The sequence below is a fragment of the Diplotaxodon limnothrissa genome, linkage group LG17, assembly GCF_057381915.1.
Source record: "Diplotaxodon limnothrissa isolate DT_005_m linkage group LG17, D_limnothrissa_male_GT1.1, whole genome shotgun sequence".
Classification (NCBI taxonomy): Eukaryota; Metazoa; Chordata; class Actinopteri; order Cichliformes; family Cichlidae; genus Diplotaxodon; species Diplotaxodon limnothrissa.
In genome coordinates, this window is record NC_140612.1 from 7,930,289 (window position 1) to 7,949,656 (window position 19,368).

The 19,368-nt window shown below is 39.9% G+C and overlaps 1 protein-coding gene across 1 annotated transcript in view; it reads right to left on the reverse strand.

Moving 5' to 3' along the window:
* lrp8 (low density lipoprotein receptor-related protein 8, apolipoprotein e receptor) overlaps positions 1 to 15,354 on the reverse strand; it is a 189,031-nt gene extending 173,677 nt beyond the window's left edge. Inside the window, exons 1-2 of the mRNA XM_085375705.1 lie at positions 15,288 to 15,354; positions 14,367 to 14,492 (exon numbers count right to left, since the gene is read on the reverse strand). Coding sequence (XP_085231831.1) covers positions 14,367 to 14,492; positions 15,288 to 15,354 — 193 coding nt within the window. The remainder of the gene's footprint in view (positions 1 to 14,366; positions 14,493 to 15,287) is intronic.
* Between the last annotated feature and the right edge of the window lie 4,014 nt (positions 15,355 to 19,368).

Here is a 19,368-nt window from a genome sequence, read left to right on the forward strand (position 1 = left end):
ATAGGGCATTAACAGGGAAAAGGGGGCACAAAGACATACTTTTCTTTCTTATTCTCATTTAAAATGTCTAGCTTTTAATAAATAATTATCTGACACCCAAAGTTTTAATTTGATGTAAAATGAATAGAAGTCAATTACTGTATATAGTAACTATTAAGTCTAATATATATACCCTAGTAAGCTATAGTACTTTTTCCCTTTGGGAAGGTACCATCTGTGCAGTCTGCAATTTTGTTGAAGAAAGATGTTGAATCTATTTAATATTACTTGAAAAATAATTGATTTCTGTGCATTTTTTTTTTTCACACTGCATCAAATTAAGGTTGATTACGTCGATTAAGCATCATGAGGTGGAGTGTGAGGGGTGGTTCCCTATTTTTTATTTATTTATTTTTGTTGTTGCTGGGAGTTGGAACCCTATTAGTTAGGTTGCTTAATATTTATGCTAAGTACTCTTTAAAATACCAGAATAGGGAGGATGGTGTAGGTTTAAGTTTATTAGATTGATCAGTATTGCTGAACTATGAAATTTTTTTTTTTTTTTTTTGCATACAGGTATAACAGAATAGCTTTAGTGTAGTTGTTGTTTTAAACTTGAGTATGAACTTATACAAAATGCAGCAAGATATTTAAAAAACAGTTTTGTTGATTAAAAAACACTATATCGGATTCATATCGGTATCGGCAGATATCCAAATTTATGATATCGGTATCGGACATAAAAAAGTGGTATCGTGCCATCTCTACTACATACTCTACACATATAACTGCTGGCTAACCAGCAGTGTCCATCATTCAATAGTGCAATGAAGGTTAAATTCAAACTACAAAGTACAGGTACACACCAAAAGGTGTTTCATCCAAAGAGTGTCAGGGTTTAATTAACCTCTATGATCACTTATGAACACATCAACACACAAGAAACGGGACCAAGTGGTCTTGTCTGGGCCTAAAGAGGTGGAATAAAACCATTACATGGAGGGAAAAAAAAAAACATCACTGTAACAACACTGCGGGCCAATTATGTTTAACTACTGCCTGTGGTCTGTCACAACTGGGTCACTCCATGCTGAGTGAGATAGATGCATGTGTGTGTGTTATAGAAGGTCTGCTTTGCACATGTGTTGTTATGTGATGACAATATTTCCAGAAGATATCTTTCTAATATACACATTTGTTCTGGAAATTTGGGTTTGCAACTCAGACTTGTATAAAGGCTTTATTTTTTGCTTTGTTTGTTTTTTAATTAAATTTTACTCTGAGTTTTAATAATTTATTGTCTGGAACAGTTTCCAAAGCTGGGAAGGCAAATATAAAAACAAAAACAACCCCCCCCCCCCCCCGAAACATTAAAACTATAACAATAAAAAGTAAGTAAGGTTTCCATGCTCAAAATGCTTTATTTTTTGGCTTTGGGAATCGGAGTGTCAGGTTTTTCTTTCTAAGTCTGCTGAAAAGTACTTCGAACACTTCGTACTTCCAGCCTCCAATCTTCCCCTGGCCTTTTACTTTAAGAAGGAACTGGGAATTTATCTTGGAAGACTTCTTTTGGATGTTTACTTGTGGGGATTAAATGTTGGCTTCTTAAATATGGCTGTGGGATTTAGTGGTGGTTGCACCTGAGCGCAGCAGGCACTGCAAAGTGTAAATTCATGGGCAACAAGGCATGAAAACTTGCAGATGGGCCATGGCAGTTGGGGAGTCCCCCCTCCTCCTCCCCAAGCATTTCTTGCTAAACAGACTCGGCATTTATGGTGTGACGGCCAGGGCTTCACTATTAATCCTCTCCGAGAACAGCTAATCATACTACCGCATAATCTTTACGTTCCAACTCATCTAAAAGTATTGTGTGTTCCCACAGTTCTATTATTTGAGAAAATACAGTAAAAACAGATGTATGGATTCAGCATTAAGGGCCTAGAAGCTGTGGGGTGTTGGATAAGCCTCACAGAAAATGAGGAGGGGAAAAAAGTTCTGAATACAGGCAGCAATAGGAAGACGAGATGGAAGTGTTGAAATTGTGATGCCACATATAACGTGACGAAGTGGAGGGCATAGGCAATGACAGAACACAGCAGAGAAGAAGCTTGCAGATAAATGTGAACTGCTCATCGGTAATGGCGTTTAAACTCCCCGAAGTAAATGGTTTTCTGAAGTGATGCAACAACATAAAAAGAAATGTCTCACATCAAAAGAATTAAAACCCACGGGTCAGGTAAGATTCAATATTCCAAGCGAAAGCACAACATTAGCAAGCCGGGGCCACATAGATGGCATCAAGCAACATTTAAAAATTTGAAACCAAACAAAGGCAAAATCGCTCTTGTGCAAAGCAGCAGTTCATGGTATTCAGTCTCTTCATGCAAAACTGTGTGTGCACATGAGTGTGTACACCAGAGAGACTACAGGTACAGATCAGATTTTTGCATACGCTACATGCAGGTCTGTCATGCTACTATGGCCATTTTCATCTGTTAATTCGATGGGTAGGTGTATGTGAGTAACTGGAATTTCAGTTTTCCTCCCACAAATCCCTGAAAAATGTTTTGGCTGATCATGTTTCTGCTTCGTTTAATTATGCTAAACCTCAGAGACCTGTCCAAATCAAACAAAAATTGTCAACAACAACAACAACAACAACAGAGCTGACACGCAAAAAGGCTTCTGGACTCACTTTGTATCCCATCCTGGAAAATATACATAAACACATGCTTATGTAAATGTAGACACTGATTTCGAAAAGCTAAAGGGAACAAAAAGAGCTGTTTGGAAAAGCAGATATATAAAATAACACTGCAGATGCTGCAGGCACCATACGGTCCACTCTAAACCACACACAGTTCTCAATGCACACTGTTTTTAGTGATTTATATGGTTAGTATGGAGCCTAGAGAGCCTGACCAATATTAGCTATTTGCAATCTTATCAGTTTTAGCATTTATAACAGTTGATAAAGTAAATAAGATACAGGAGAAACACCCTTCAACCATGTCAACACGGTTATGCTAACATAATGTGATGGTAAACTTGACCATTCTCAACATTATATAGCTTGTCCGCTGCAGGGCACTCTGCAACCTTCCCGTCGGTAACGCCAAGTTAGTCGAACAACTTGTTTTATTATGTTTTTCCTCCATCTCTTTTTAAGCCATACACTTATGGCTTAAATTTCTAAATCTTAGGGGACATCTTTCAATTTAGCATGTTTTCAACATTTTCAAAAAACTTGACTTCTGACCTTGACTTTGAGGTCAAGATTACGAGATTTAAACTCATCTGAGATTTTTAGTAGATGCACCAATGGTATCAATTTGAAAATCCACATATTCAGAAGGTTGGTTCTCCATGCCGCTAGGCAGGCAGACGACAATAACACATCCACTGTTACTCTGTCCAATAGGAAGTGGACAGAGTAACAGTCTTGCTTTTCCCAGAATCTCTGAACATGTGGAGGAATGTTACATATCAACACTTCACATCCAATGAAAGACAAGACTGCTCAGTAGACCATTTCACACTTTATTCTCTTACACAATTACTTCTGGAAGGGAGATGTGTCCTGCATGAAATGTTGCCACGGATCTCAAAATGGTGATGGGCACCCTATTCTAGTCTAAACAACAGCAATTCAGTAAGTTTCCACTAGAAGATGGTTCCCTGTTATCTACTGTTCTGCAGGCAAATGTGGGGGAGTGTCTACAACTGAAGGACACCTATTATAAGGCCTTTATTATTCAGGGCTGTGTCCACTTAATACTACACTATATGATTATATGGCATTTTGATTAATATGAGGATTATTATAAAGGCACAGTATTAAAGCACTTCAGGTAATATCATTCTAACAGGAACCAGGATGTAAATGAAGTTCCACTGAACTATCCAAAAAGTTCTAATAAAGAAAAATGTTTTCCCCCTACATACATAAATGTACAAATTTACATTAGCATACATTCTGCAGTTTAAACACAGACAAACATCTAAAAGGAACCTTTGAGTACCCTGAACAACGTTCCTGGGACTAAATGCATTGGACAGTTTAGGTGAAAATGTGTGTGTGAGAGACAGAGGGCCTCTCAGGGCCCATTCAGAAGGCATCACCCTGCTTCCAAACATTCAGGAATTATTTTCAATGATGCACAATAGGACGTGGGGGTGGAGGGGACACGGCAAAAGAAGAGAAAGAACTGTCACTGCTTAAAACACTTCATTGATGGCGGGAAAGAAATCAAATAAAAAGGGAAACCTGATCCAAACTACAATCTGCTTTAAGATTTGGCTCCTCCATTGAAAACAGCATCTTTTAACAACAAGTCACAATCTTTGCAAAGCAGCGAACAATCCAAAAAGCCAAGGACAGTCCGCATGTCAATACATCCCATGAGTATCCTGATGTCGCTCTAGCAACTACAGCGCATTCGCTTTTTATGTTTTACTTCAAACACACTTCTAATAATCCCCACATTGTAACTCCGATAGGAAGTACTTTTTAATCTGATTTTGAGCGGAAGATCAGAAAAGTGCTTTAATTAAAAAAATAAATAAATAATTTTTTCTCCTTAATCAATGGAGAAAAAACAGTGCTTGCTGTTGATTCCCTCCCCATTTCCTCACCCTTTAATCTCCCCTCGCTCTCTTTATGTTGACACAGTGTGAGCGCTAGGCGATAATGAAGTATCCTGCAGGTAAAACATTAGTAATGTGTGTATCCCCAAAACATAGCCTCTGCGTGCATGTAAGATTATGCTTTGCAACAGAATTTCTCTTGATAACCAGCATTACTGTGCAGTGGGTATATCATCAAAGAGTGCCTTATCCCTCCACCACCTCACCCCCATCATTCTGCGACACATGACAAGCAAAATCCCCTCAAGGTAAAAGACCCGTTTCACAGGCTTAAGAGCTGGCGAGGTGTGTGTGTGTGAAGAAGATGCGTTGTGTGTAATCTACATGAACAGATTCATTCAAAACAGATGGAGGGAAGATGACAAAGAAAGAAAGAAAGAAGAGAAACCCCCAAAAAGCACAAGTAGAAAACCAAGCACCAACCAGCTGATTAATAGTTTTTTTCCCCATTCATTGCGAATAATTCAAACAACTGATCAATTATCCACAATGTTCATGGCAATTATTTTGCCATCCACAAGACTTAGAACCTTGAAACAGGAGGAATTACATCCTGGATGAAACATACATATACAGTAGATTTGGTATTTAGATGCAACACAAGCTACTTCATGGATAAAAATTTAATTTGTGTCATGGAAACAGTAGCTAACATTTTTACACTTCTTTGTGCAACTATTCAAGAATTTTAGCATCTGTATCAGTTGGTGTTTTCCTCTTGCTAATGATGCTGAGATGTAAAGTTGGTTTACCAGAGGCTTTCTGAGAGTTTTGCCTTTTTTTACCCCCGACATCTTCAAAGGCTTTACCCATCTGCTTTCTTACAGCAGGTGCTGGGCCAGAAACTCGAGTTTCTCAGATGACAAAAAAAAAAAAAACAAAAAACAAAAAAACAACAACAAACAAACAACAAAAACCTACATTTCAACACTATGCAAAAATACACAGGTTTACTCATCAAACTGGAGTCACCAACAGTTCCTACTTTAATCAAACTAAACTTTCTGTTTCAACGATCAAACACAACAGACACTTGAGTCGCAGAAAAAGATGGAACAAAAAGAAAGAAAAAAAACCCAAAACATCACAATGGAGCAAAATCCAAACACGAAATATCGTCTGTCTGTGCGTTTACCTCTTTGTCCGCTCAACTCTTCCTAGACGATTAAGAGTATGGTGACCAAACTTTGTGCACAGGTATAACATAGGCCCCTAAGGGTTTTTAATCTATATCAGATATTACAATGTCATTATTTTGCCTAGCAACCAAATTTTAGCATTTATGAATCAATTACATCTTGTAAAAGCATTCTATCATTTGAATTTCATGATAACATCTTGCTTATATCCACATAGATGGAGTTACACATGAAATATTAAATATGCATAAGCTAAAAAGGCTAATTTTTAGCATATAAACAACATTTACCATCCTTTTGCCAACAGCATGAACGGGCTAAACAACAGAGCATTGACAAGTACTCATGAAGCATAAGTCAGAAATTAAAGTAGGAGCATTGTTAGAGAGTTCTTCCCCCCACTACTTAAATTCTGTGTAAAAACTTATGATGAAAACTTTTGACATGCTGCACTTAAGTGCCCTATCTTGGTGTCAGCTGAGCAGACTGGTATTAGCGGCCATGTTTTATTCATCAGCATTCTTAGTTGTCATTGCATATGCCTTATCCTGACTGCATGTACAAGGCAAGAGAGCACACGGTGAAAAACAGGATTACAGCAAATGTAAATAATAAACTGGAAGCACATGAAGATATTCGCTTAATCTGAGTTGGGGATTAATGTCATGATACCCTGTCAGACATGGCTAGGTTGGGGGGGGGGGGAAGCGCATAATAACTACAACACAGTCAATGCATAGCTAAATATAAGCACGCACACACACACACAAGCGGTGGGGAATTAGGATTGTAGTGTTATCGGGGTTTGACTTTGAACAATATGTGACTTTGCAGTCGAGCGGGCAAACAAAAACAGGTAATCTTTCGGAAATGGCACAAGCTAATTCTGACAAAACAGACACAAGGGAGAGGGAGAGTGTAAACACAATGAAATAAGTGTAATGATACTAGGGCTGAACGATATATCGCATTTGCGATAATATCGCGACATGATCAAGTGCAATTTTCTAACCGCAAAGGCTGCGATTATACTCTGGACATGTCCAAATTCATGGGCTGCATCCTCCTGAGGCCGCATTTGTAGACCGATTACGTCACAGCGACGCGCCGAAGGCTGTCCAAATTACTACCATATCCCAGAATTCATAGCGCGGCCCAGCCAAACTCCAGTTTCCAGCAATGGCGGCCGCTACTGAGTTTTAAAATTACTCATACTAATCTTTCAGGGTCACAAAATAAACTTTTAACATATTTTCAGGCGAGAAAGTAGTTGTGTAAACATCAAATATCTGCTCGGTTTATCAAGATATCCCATATTTGCAAAAGTGCTTCGACGTTTTCAGAGGCGTCTGCTACCCACCAGCTCGACAGCTAGCCGGGAGCTCGAGGGTTACTGATGCGGCCGAGAACGGCACAACTCCCGGCACATCATTTTCAGATCACCGCGGAGTTTCGCTGCTCGGGTTAAACGTAATATATAAGTCACTTAGACAACCTAAAAATGTTATTGTTGGGCTTTTTTCAGTGTTTTGTTTGTTCGTGAGTAAATCGGTTTGGCTGAGATTAAAGTTATTAGATTAGATAAAATAAAACTTTATTAATCCCCCGGGTGGGTTCCTCCTTGGTTTTCACACAGCTGACTAAACGTCAAACAGAAAACTTATTAAACAGAAGTATGAGACAGTCGAGAATTTACGCCAGTGTCTGGTTATATTTTAGATAGCAAGAAGCAGACGGCCGAGTTTATTAAACTCCACCGAGACAGCGGTGACGCTAATCAGAACTAGACCGTCCAATTTCACGCCTTTAAACTTTAAAGGCGTGTTTGTGTGTGTGTTTATACAATTGCTATTATGTTTGCACTTTATGTGTAATGTTACTGACTGCAGAGATCAGTAAGATGTGTGTATTTTTTATTTATTAGTTTTATTTATTTAATATTATTTTTTAATTGAATGACTGTCTAGTAGTTCACAGATGTCGAAAAACTGAGTGTGGTAAAGCCACTGATTTTTTTTATGTATATTTCTGCAATCTGCACATTGTACTGACTTTCATTTTAATGTTTACACCAGGGTTCCTTGTCAGCACTTTATGCTCAGATGTTTGTAAGCTAAAAATAAACTATTGTGTATGTTCAAATATACTGTTGTGATTGAAGAAGTTAAATAAAAATGTCAGTCATCAATTCATGCATCACCTCATGTCATCATAACAGAGGTCTGTCTTCCAGGAAAGAACAGTTTAAAATTAATGTAATATAGTATTGGCCATACTATATGATGTATTGCTTGTCTTTGTTTAATAATACAGAAGACAAATACCTTAAAAAATAATCGCATATCGCATCGCAATCGCAATATTGGGGCAAAAAAATCGCAATTAGATTATTTTCCATAATCGTTCAGCCCTAAATGATACCACCAGAACTCACAAACTACTGCAAGAGAGTCACTTTGCAGAGGAGCAGGAACCAATTTTGGATTTCCAAAATATGTAAATACCTTATACTAAGCACAGGGATCAGCCATGTGTGACTGGTATCAGGTCCTAAAGCTAACGATGAAGGTGTAGTCTCACACTAATAATAACACTAACTAATAGGATTGTAAGTACTGCAGACAGACAGTAAAGTCTCAATTTATTACACACACACACACTATTTTTTTTTAAGCGTGTTTGTAGGCTACATTTCCTTCATGTCAATACAAAGTCATTATTTCATACACTCAGAGCCCTAACGTGCAGGAAACGATGGAGGCAGCGAGGTGTAAAAAATGTCCACAAATGAGCAAGAAAGAGCGGACCAACAGATGGACACACAGGCAGAGCGAAAGAAAAAGAAGGCAGAGTTAGCGCCTCAGGCCAGCACTGACCCCAGCTAAAATTACCCTGCTGCTGTTTTGCACCACTGCACCCAACACTTATTCAACACGCCAGGTACTGTTATAGTGTAGAACATGATACAGGCTCTGACAAAGGTGGCGCCCTGGCAAATTCTGGGGGTTGTCATCTGTCAGGTGAGCAAAGCTGCATGGGAGAAACTGTCCATCTGATTAAGTTTCATATTTATAATCTTAACAGAAATTTTTTTTGTATTAGGATTAGCCAGGCAGAATTCTTAACCTTTAATGTGTTTTTAAAAAAAGCAAGATAGGGGCAGTTTTTCATATCAATAGTGGATAAGGACACTGCTTTACTTTAGATCTGAATAAATTACCTTTTTCATTGATACAAATACTGGCAATCAATACATTTCATACATTTCTTCTGAAAACTGCTACACAGAACTGCCATCACTGTGAAATGCAGCTTCACAGACTCTCACCGTTTAGCTTCAAGACTGATAGAATTTGAAGACATTAATCTGCAGTCTGTAGTGGCAGTTAAAAATTACAGTCATATACATGGTGTCTGAGTGCAGAATACAAAGGGAGTAATGTGCAACTTTATAATAAAAATAAAAATACATGAGACTCAAATTGCAGTAAAAGCAAAAAAATAAACAGTTTCTAAAGGACAGCCTTATCTTTTTACTGACAAGCTTTTTCTTCAGTATGCAATACTTATCCGTTTCACAAACACAAAATTAGAGAGCTCCACAGGGCCTCAATAGTCACACCGCACAGCAGTGGGGTTCCTTTTCTAAAGATTAGTGCAACACTCCATAATCGTATGCACACACAGCTATAGGTCCTCGGTGCCAGCACAGGAAACTAAAAGATGACGTGACGTGTCACTCACACCCCATGTGTGGTAGTGTGTGGTTGACCTGCTAAGAAGCTGGACTAGAAACACGTTCAGTGGTGGAGTTAACCCTGATATCAGATCGGTGGATTTCTGCTGTTTTAACCTAGACAAGTGCAGAGTCTGTGTGTGTGTGTCTCTGTGTGTGTGTGTAATGTATTAAGCTACTGGTGCCTGCAAACTCATATTCCCATTAAAAGTCTGACCCCAGCTGTGAGAGAAAGCCATGTGTGTGCGTTCATGTGTGTGTTTGGGTCAGCAGGTGACCAAATGTGTTTTGGTGAGCCTATCAGTACAATGCCTTTTATGCCTGAAGCGTTTCTCTGCAGTCTCTTATTACAGTGTCATGTGTGTCTGAGTGTGTGTGCCTGTTTGTGTGTGTGAGACAGAGAGAGGCTGATTCCACACACACCCACAGAAGCAGCGTGAAATGTGTTGTGATGTCTCCGCTATGGGAAGCTGTTTTGAGACCACAGAGGAGACGCTCCCCTTCTCTGACCTGCTCAAACTCATTGTCTTGCTGTGACACACGAGCGCGCGCGCGCGCGCACACACACACACGCACACACACACACTGATTGCTAATTTTTTTTACCTCCATCCTTATGTCTTCTGTCTTCCAGCCGCTGCTTGTAAATGTTCTGAAACATTAGGTCCTCTGAGTTCATTGGTGGTTTACGATTTTGAATCAGTGCCTATCCTCTGGCTGAACGTGTTCCAGCAGCGTGTGAATCATTAGTAAAGGCTGCAGAAAATGCTTTCAGATCAGCAGTGAGTACGCCCCTGCATATCGCTTGATGTTGAATAAGTCACACCTGTATCACTTCTCAAAACTTGCTGTTTTTTAGTTGATCAGCAGACATTTCCTCCAATGAACAGTCACTGAAACTCTGAACTTACTAAGAACATGAAACCACATCCTTTAGTCAAATAAATATTTTTTGGGTTCACATGGGTTTATGCAGGTTAGCCACAAGCTTTAAACTATGAATCCAAATGCATGAATGCAAAGTCCCAAAAGTGAAGTACAGAAGCAGCGTGAGTGTGATGATACAGGGATCCATTAGTGCAAGAAGTGTTGGGGAGATAACATTTATAAATGGCACAATGAATATCTGTGGATATACCAAAATAATGACTGAGGGGGTGACTTCCACTCTAGAAAAACCAGGCAAAGGAGGGTTTTTAAATGCTTGGACTGTTTCCCTATTGGACGCCTACTAGGGGTTTCTTTTCTGATGTGAGTGGCTTCTGTCATATTTTGGGCCTGCTTCCTGAACAAAATGACTTTGTGTGCATCAGAAGTTAGTGAGGTTGATCTCCTACACAGTTTACTGGGACTAAAACCCAAAACCTGTTCTAATGTCTGTCAAAGCACATCTTTTCTACTTTAGTTGAGCACTCAAAGCTATTTATACAACATTCCCCCAATAACAAAAGCACTTTTTTCTACCCCAGAGCTTCCTACCTAACATTCACACACATTTATGCTCTGATGGTATTGGAGAGGAACTTGGGGTTCAGTATCTTGCCCAAGGATAGTTTGGCACATAGGCTAATCAAATCAAATAACCAAACTTAAAACCTTAGTAAATGACCTGCTCTACTTCCTGAGCTGCAGCCACCCCAGTTGAGCGACCTCTGTAGTACGAACCTGTTGCAGTGCTGCATCTCATAGTACCATCCACATACAAGTAACTCTCAAAAGTTCTAATCTTGATTTTGTGGCTGATTAGAAACGTACTAATATTAATATCGTCAATCCTTAAACCTGTGAACTTTTAATATTAGGCTTAACTTCAAAGTAACTGACAGACCATCACAGTGCCACGTGATTAAGACAGTTTGGAAGAGAGGAATCTACAGTAATGCAAAAGAGGAAGAACAATTGAAATCTAACACAGAGTCCTGATGTGGAATGATTGTACAGTAGCACTTGGGATTAGACGTGATTAAATCCACTTAAATCCGCTGTTAAAACGATAAGGGCTTTTTTCTGTATGTTCCACAGCTGAAATATAGGTCACACAGAGCCAAGCAGAGATACAGAGTTGATGCACACACATGTGCAGCAGTGTTCTGTTCCCTACAAAGAAAGCGCGTGCACAAAATCCAACTACCACCACCACCACCTCCATCACCACTTTACCCGTCTCCCAGGGCAACAAGAGCAGAATCTACCAAGAGGCATGTTGAGAATGAAGGAGAGGAGAGGGGAGGAGAGGAGCAGGAGGAGGAAGGAAAAGAGAGAATGAAAGAACAGGGAGACGGACACAAAAGACAACCCAATCTACCAAGACTTATTCTAATAAGCTGCTAGGAGGAGGATACTATAGGGGTAATCCCTGCTGTGGGACACCCGTCTATGGGCGAGTGTGGATAATATGGCTACCGTCTGATGGATACAGATAATGGAGTACATGCTCAGACAGTCATATCTGGCCTTGGCATGTGTAAAAGAATGATGTCTGGTTTATTTACATACAAACTACTGCCTAAACTCTATGTGACAAACGCATGTTCGCATGTAGGTTTTCATGCAGTGTCCTCCTTCAGTGTTGCACACATGAAATTTAAGTAATTCCTGCTTCCAATTTGTTCAGAAACCAAATTATACAATCGACTTAGCCAATAACCCTCCAAGCTCGAGGAAACATTGATGTTTGGGATAAGTTCTCCATAATAAACTGTTTAAATCTCATGCAGGGAAACTGAGAATAACTAGTCCCATGTCCACACAATTTTACACAGTATCATTTTTTTTGTATTCTTTGGCTAATTTGCCATAAAAGAAATCGTGTTAAATTACCAAAGAGCACTAAAAGGGTTCTTTGTGAATAAAAGTGTGTTAAAAGATGCCTGTACCCTGTTTAGCCTATCCCACCATCATAAGTGACAGAAAAGTTTATTATTTGGCTTCGCTGGGTTTATTCTTCCCACAATTGTGCTGTAGACCTTCTCCATGCTGCCCCCCACTCTACAAAATTACTTGCTTCTATTTTCCTTATCATAGCTGCCCTACAGCATCCTGTTCCTCCCAATCATATCTGCCCCTCCTCCTCCCCTTCAACCACCACCTCCCTCTCTATATAGGGCTCATGCTGGGTGGGGTGGCAGCAGTGGCAGTGCTGGCATCTGTTCGAAGGGCTGGTGCGTTGCCAGCCACCGAGCATCACTCTGGCAGCCAGAGTCACACTGTTGGATTTATCTCCAACCTGTCAGCTGATGCTTTTTGTGGGCGTTAAGCTGGGCGGGCATAACCTTTTTTCTTTTCTTTTTTTTTGGGTGGGATGGGGCATTCACACTGCCAAAGTGGCCACAAGAGACTTGGGGGGGGGGTGGTGCAGAAGTGAGAGAAGTGAGTGGCTTTTTATTTAAAAAAAAAAAAAAAAAATCACTTCCAGCACAAGCTGAGGGCTGAAGCTCTCAAAGAATAGAGCATAAAGCTGTTAGGAAGGGAGAGCGCAAGCAAGGGATGAAGAGTATATAAGGCACAGTGAGAGGGGCTTGAAAAAGTAGATAAAAGGTAGAGTCTGAGCAGGAGAACAGATCAAGAGAGTGACAGGGAGCCCAGGAGGAAATCAAACCCACATCTGAAGCTTACAGGAGCACATTTCTGGTGCAGACAGAGCAGCTCAGTTGAAATGTCATTCTGTCACCTTGTGGCTTAAGTACCATTCTAATGCTTTTTAAAAAACAAGACAAACAAAAACAAAACCCAACCCATACTCAATTAAAAAGTAAACCCAACCTGTTAGACTGAAGCGGAGCTCATTAAAATCCAATCTAGCTACCGTCGAGTATTGCCCACTAAATGTCCAATAATACCAATCAGTCTCCGCAGTCAGCGACACGCGCCTGTAAATGTCACGGCATTCCTGCATGAAACTCTCGAGACAATCAGCAGCAACCGGCGTGCCAGAGGACGGAGTCATGCGCTCGGTGTGCTGGTCCCTGCCATCAGTGAAGAATCAATTGGCCGCTAATGGAACCATTTGAGCAATTAGCACCATGACAAATTCATAAGCAATGATTAGTAAAGTTGGTTGTCAGTGCAATTTCCTGATAGGATCCAGTTCAGAAGCATAAGCTACCAACCCCCATTCCCCTTCCCTAACATAACACTAATACAATAACCGAAGGCCAGAAAAGCAGAAAATTAGTGGTTAGCCCCATCAAAGAGCCCGAGTACTTCAGAAGAGCCGGCATTACTCAGCATTTAGATGTCATGTAACATAACCCTGAAATGCTATCGCTCCCTTTCACATAGGACTCCATCTGTGAAACCATGCTAGATGAATTATGAGACTGTAAAACGCTGAGAACTGATAACCAGACTGACATTATCTCCACACAGCCAGAGAAAAATTAAAAAAAGAAATCATCTTTTGAAAAAAAGAAAATCTGCTCATGTCAGAGGTTTGCTTAGTAAAAAAATTCCTGTGGCCATGTGACTTTGATCCAGGATCAACAGTTTCTGCGCTCTATTGTGTAGAACAACTGAATGGGAGATTCCAGAGGGGCCCCAAGCAAAATGATTAGGAGCCAACTCTTAGTATAACTTCATTCATTCCAAAGTTATATTTGGAATTTAATCGGTTATCTACAGCATCCACCATTATCCATTCATGTGCATGTCTTGTTCTGGAAAAAAACAAGACATGCACTCCAGACTGCAGTATTTAGACACTGAAGCCTGCCGCTGAAAATCCAGAGTTCATCCAAAGGTGCCTGCTCCTATGGAAGCAGGAACGCAACTATATGTCACGGCAGGTTCAAACTCCAGGAAGCAGCGAGCAAAGGAATTATTGTGTTTAGTCAGCCAACACAAAAGACTCTGTACGGGCTACTTACGACAATTCTCCTCATCGCTGCTGTCGGGGCAGTCATCATCTCCATCACATCTCCACACGATCGGGATGCACGCTCCGCTCTTGCATTGAAACTGCCCGGTCTCACACTCTGACTGCGTGTGAGTTCCTGTGTTTTGAGGGAAATATTTTTTAAAAAAAGAAAGAAAGAAAGAAAGAAAGAAAGAAAGACAAACTGTCTGTCACTTTCATTTCTCATTTAGAGATCACATTATGAATTTCACAGGAGTGAATCAGAGAAACAAAAATGCAACAAATTACAAACAAGTTTGGGAGGTTAACTGACAAACTTTCATTTGTGACTAATGAAAGTGGGAAATTGGTAAAGTTGCCCCAATTAATAATGTTGCTGCTGTAATCAAGTAATAATTCAAGTGTTTTTTAAATGCCAACTATCCCTTTTTCCACCATGACTGTAATGGGCATGCTGTTGTTTATGTACCACTATGCCACCTTTGGTTAACTTAGGTTGCTGCCGAAGTTCCTGCTGGCACTTAAACATTCAGACCAATTTCAGGCTATTTCATCTGTTCAAAATGTTAGCTCCAATTACAAAGAATGCATCCAATGCACACCATTACAATCTCCACTCAGCGACCACATCACCACTGACAGCCTTTTTCCATCTTCCAGCATCAGCTAGAGAGCATGTGCTGCCCTTTATTTCATTCATTGTCACCTCCTACCGCCGTTAATAGCAGTCCAAATGCGGACATAAGTATGTACGCACGATGCACACAGCACATTATCTCGGCACTTAAGAAGACGCCGATCGCACTGACAGACAACTCGTTTGTTTTGTTTTGTTTTTCAAACAGGCAACCCAGATCCCCTGAAAAAGCGTTGCCAGTGTCCGCGCTGCGATGCAAATTCACCCCTCTATACCTCGAAACAAGTCCCCTACCTTTAGCGCAATGGAGGTCCAGGAGTAACAGATGTAATAGCACGAGCTTTCCGACCTCTGTCCACATCGTTAGATCCTGGGGGGCTCCGCGGTTGTCCGCATGTAAGTAAAATTTCCTCCCCACCCACCCCAAAAAAAAAAAAAAAAAAAAAAAAAGACAGTGTGAAGAATCTCCAGCGAGTGACTCGCTCCGTGCTGCTCTGCCAGCCTGTCTGCTCGGAGTGTGTGAGTGTGCTCAGCCCGGCTTGCTGCTTTCTCTCCCTCTGCCTCGGCTGCAATTTGAATCAGTGACGCTTATGGGCGGGATAGTTTCAGCGTGTGATGGTGCCTGCGGTTAAAGTAGTAGGTAGGAAAAAAAACTACGTGGTTGGCTGCTAGCCAGAGGAGACACATCTGCAGAAAGAGCTGAGTCACAGTGATTTTTCTTTTATTTCCTATTGAGCATTTTAGTAGCAAACCGAAAGTAAACTGCTAAATAAATAGTTCTGACTTCCTCATCTTGAGTTAGCTGGAATGATATATTTGCCGGTAAGCTAGTCAAAGGCTTAAAAATGTAGCCAAAATTAAGGAAATGTAACAAGCAAGAGGAAGTTGCCCACCTCCGTGAAACAACGGAAACCCCAGACAGGTTCTCTGAAACGTGGTTCACTTTTTCTGTACTGTAATGCAGACCGTCTTTTTTCACTAGTCCTAACCCAGTAGTTTTGTGGTCTTAACCTAGCGGTTTTTTCATTGGTGTATCAGCAGGTGAAAATACAAAGGTGGCTGAATATAAGAGTTTAAGGGCTGCTGCGCAAAAACTGGAAACAAAGAACGTTCCTCGGTGACTATACAAATCCCTGTAAAATGATAATGTCCTTAAAGGTACAAAAAGGCATTTTATTTATGTTGTTCAACAGAAAAAAATGATGTTGTGCTCATAAATATTCACTGTTTAGTGTGTAATTATGTCTTCCAGTCACTTGATGTGTTCTCATGAACTTAGAATTTAATCCATTAAACAGAAGCGGGCGCCAGTTTGTGAAAGCCGCTCTGTTGTCACACCATCTTCAATACAGTGGCTGAGATGGACGTTGAAATTCTGCCTAATCACGTTTAATGTATGTGGCTAGAAAATACTCGTAACTTGTCCACATTTACTGATATCCTCTTCCTACTCACCTCAAACCTCATCTCCTGACTGAAGTCAGGGCTCTAACACACACTTACTGTCAATTATTTTCAGCACTTATTGTCAGAAGTTGCTGTTTATGAGATTATAACATTATGCCAATTTACGCAGGGTTTGAGGTTCTAAAAAAATACATCACACAGTCGAAATAGTTTGGATGAATGTTTATTCTCTAAGTGTTCAAGTCCAAAATGTTAGATCCATCTCAAAGAAAGTTTCACATCAGTTTCAGATCCGAGGTCACATTATTTTTTAGGCCGGACTCGTTGTCTTTTGTTCTTCACTAGTCCTATTTCGTCAGATGTTTTAAGGACATGCTAAACACCATGTCACATAGCTCTTTAGGACTTACTCTGTAAGTGCAAAAATACTATTTTATACCAGTCAAACTGTGTTATCCTTGGCATTTTTCATAGGTGCCACCAACAAAAATGGGGGAAAAAAAGTATATGTTTTAGCAACAGGCGCTTAGTAACAAAGTGCTTAAACAAAAAGTGTCTTAAAAAACATAAATCTCAAAATGGTCAGGTACAAGGACTGGACCAGAAATGACTGAAAAAGCAGATAATGTCCAAAGAAAAACGTTGAAAGACCTTCAGAAAGCTTAGAGAACTGTTGCAACCTCTTCAAAAATACAAAGGAGTGACTCAAAACATTTGCACAGTACTATATTTATTACTTTCTACTTCACTTGAAGGACACATAAGCAGTTGGCGGCCTTGTAGCTTAGCGGTGTAAAAGTCTGTATAGTCACAACTAAATGGAGGGCACATGGACGGTGGTTCAAAGACTTTAAACAGATGATAGCATTGGGTTGTATACTCACAGATACAGAAACCAGTGTAACGCTTGGCAAATACGTTTATTACCAGAGATGCCATAATATTCTTTTAAGACAACTTTGAATCACACAGTTGCTGATAGCTGCTCATGGCCATTTTTGGCTCTCCAAATCCCCTTAAATGTTCACTTTGTGCAGAGCCTCACCTCTTTATATCATTTATAATTGAGGGGATCAGTTGTTATTCCTAGAATTTGGCTCAACCTGAATACACAGTGCAGAGCAACATGCTGACAACATAATAAGTACCTGACAGCTAAATGAGAAGGCATATTGGTAATGTAAATCACACTGTTGTCCCAAACAGTCATGAGGTTGTCTTGAAAAACTGACCTTTGGCTAAATAACTGGAGAAACTGAGACCTTTTTCAGGAATAAGGACTCCCGTGTGCTCAAATCATATTCTGCTCCTACAAGCCAGAAACTGGTCACAATGAAATGTTCACTGAGCAGCACTCATTATTTGTTTTGTTCTCCATCAAGTTTTTCTTTTCAGTGTACTACCACATGGCGGGACTCGAGTGAGCACCAGATGAAAATTCATGTGAAAGCAAGCATGTTCAGTGGAATCACCACGTATTCATATAGTCTTCTCTCCAACACGGTGTGAAATAAAGCCGTGTTGTCTTTGCTCTGTAAATGTCCTTTTTAAAGTTTGTCAGCAGCATCCGAAATGGCCATTGTAATCCAGTGATAAATGTAAAAGATAACATTAGAAGTCCTCGTGTAATTTTCCCACATACATCTAATTTTCATGCATTGTGTTGCTATGGGAAACAATATAAGCTAGCTAATAAATGGGAACACCACTGGCAAATAATGTTTTATTCACTGGCAAATGCCGCAAGCTGGAGCTGTTTTTTAATGCTTTCCAGTGCATTTAGCAAGGTTTATTTTGGTTCCTCATCTTCTAAAGTAAGCTTGTTAAACAGTTGAGTAACTGCCGTGCTTTCATTTAAAAAAATTGTAAGCGATATGTGTCATATGTTTTGTTGAAATATGAGGCTGGTGGATTTTTAGCTGTCTGGAAGAATCATAGTGAATAGTTTAAGAATAAAAAGAAGTTTGGGGTATGTAGAGTCATATCAGTAGAGATACTTAAAGCCAGAAAAGTGACCTTAAATCTTGAACTGAATGAAAAGTGTGTGCATTGAAAGGGAACAGCTGGGTCTGCACTGCTGTTCTATGCAGCAAGAGTTCCGTTTTGATTTTCTGCAGTTCAGCATGGCTCATGTGCATGAAATGACTTTAACACATGAATCAACACATGAATAATGAATAAAACTACTGTATAAATAGAAGGGGAGGAAAAAAATACAACTCGTGCCTCTTATACATTATTCAATAAAAAAAAGAGTGTGAATGAAACATTAAAAAGCTAGCACAGGTGCAGAAAATGGTTAAAAGGGGGGGTGGATGTTTGGCATCACTTTCACATTAACTGCTAGCAGTGTTTGTTGTTCCTCGGGGGAAAGAGTACACCACAAAAGCAAATGCATATGTTATTGCTACAGGAGACATACCAGAACAGCTAGAGAAACTCAAGAAAACTTAAACTCTTATAGTATACAAATTGGGGTTTTTTAAACTGTGCGTGTCTGGTTTTAGATCCTCTGAGTTTTTTGCACATGTTTGACTTTTCATGTACATGTGATGCCATTTTGAAACTCAGAGGATAACACCGTGTCTGCTGCACCTGTGGCATAGCCCCACAGTACTGGTGAACGTGAATATCAGCGAATTAAAAGGTCACATGCATAAAATAACCAACTTCATGAATTATTGCAAGTGAGCAGCAATCTGCAGGAAGAAAAATCAGCTGCATTAGATGGAGAGGCTTTGAGATTGGCTAAAAGTACATAAAAAACTTTCTGCCAGTAGTATCTCATTGGAATCGGTTAAAATCGTATTTTTTGTGCATTGCCAACAGTGAGCTCAAGCTAATAATAATTCTTGGCATTTGACGATACAGTCTGCAGCCTAGTTGATTTTTTTTTCTTTATATGAACAATTGATCAAATGAGTGCATTCGCTCCGCTGTGCTGTGAAAGTTCTCACCACTGTAACAC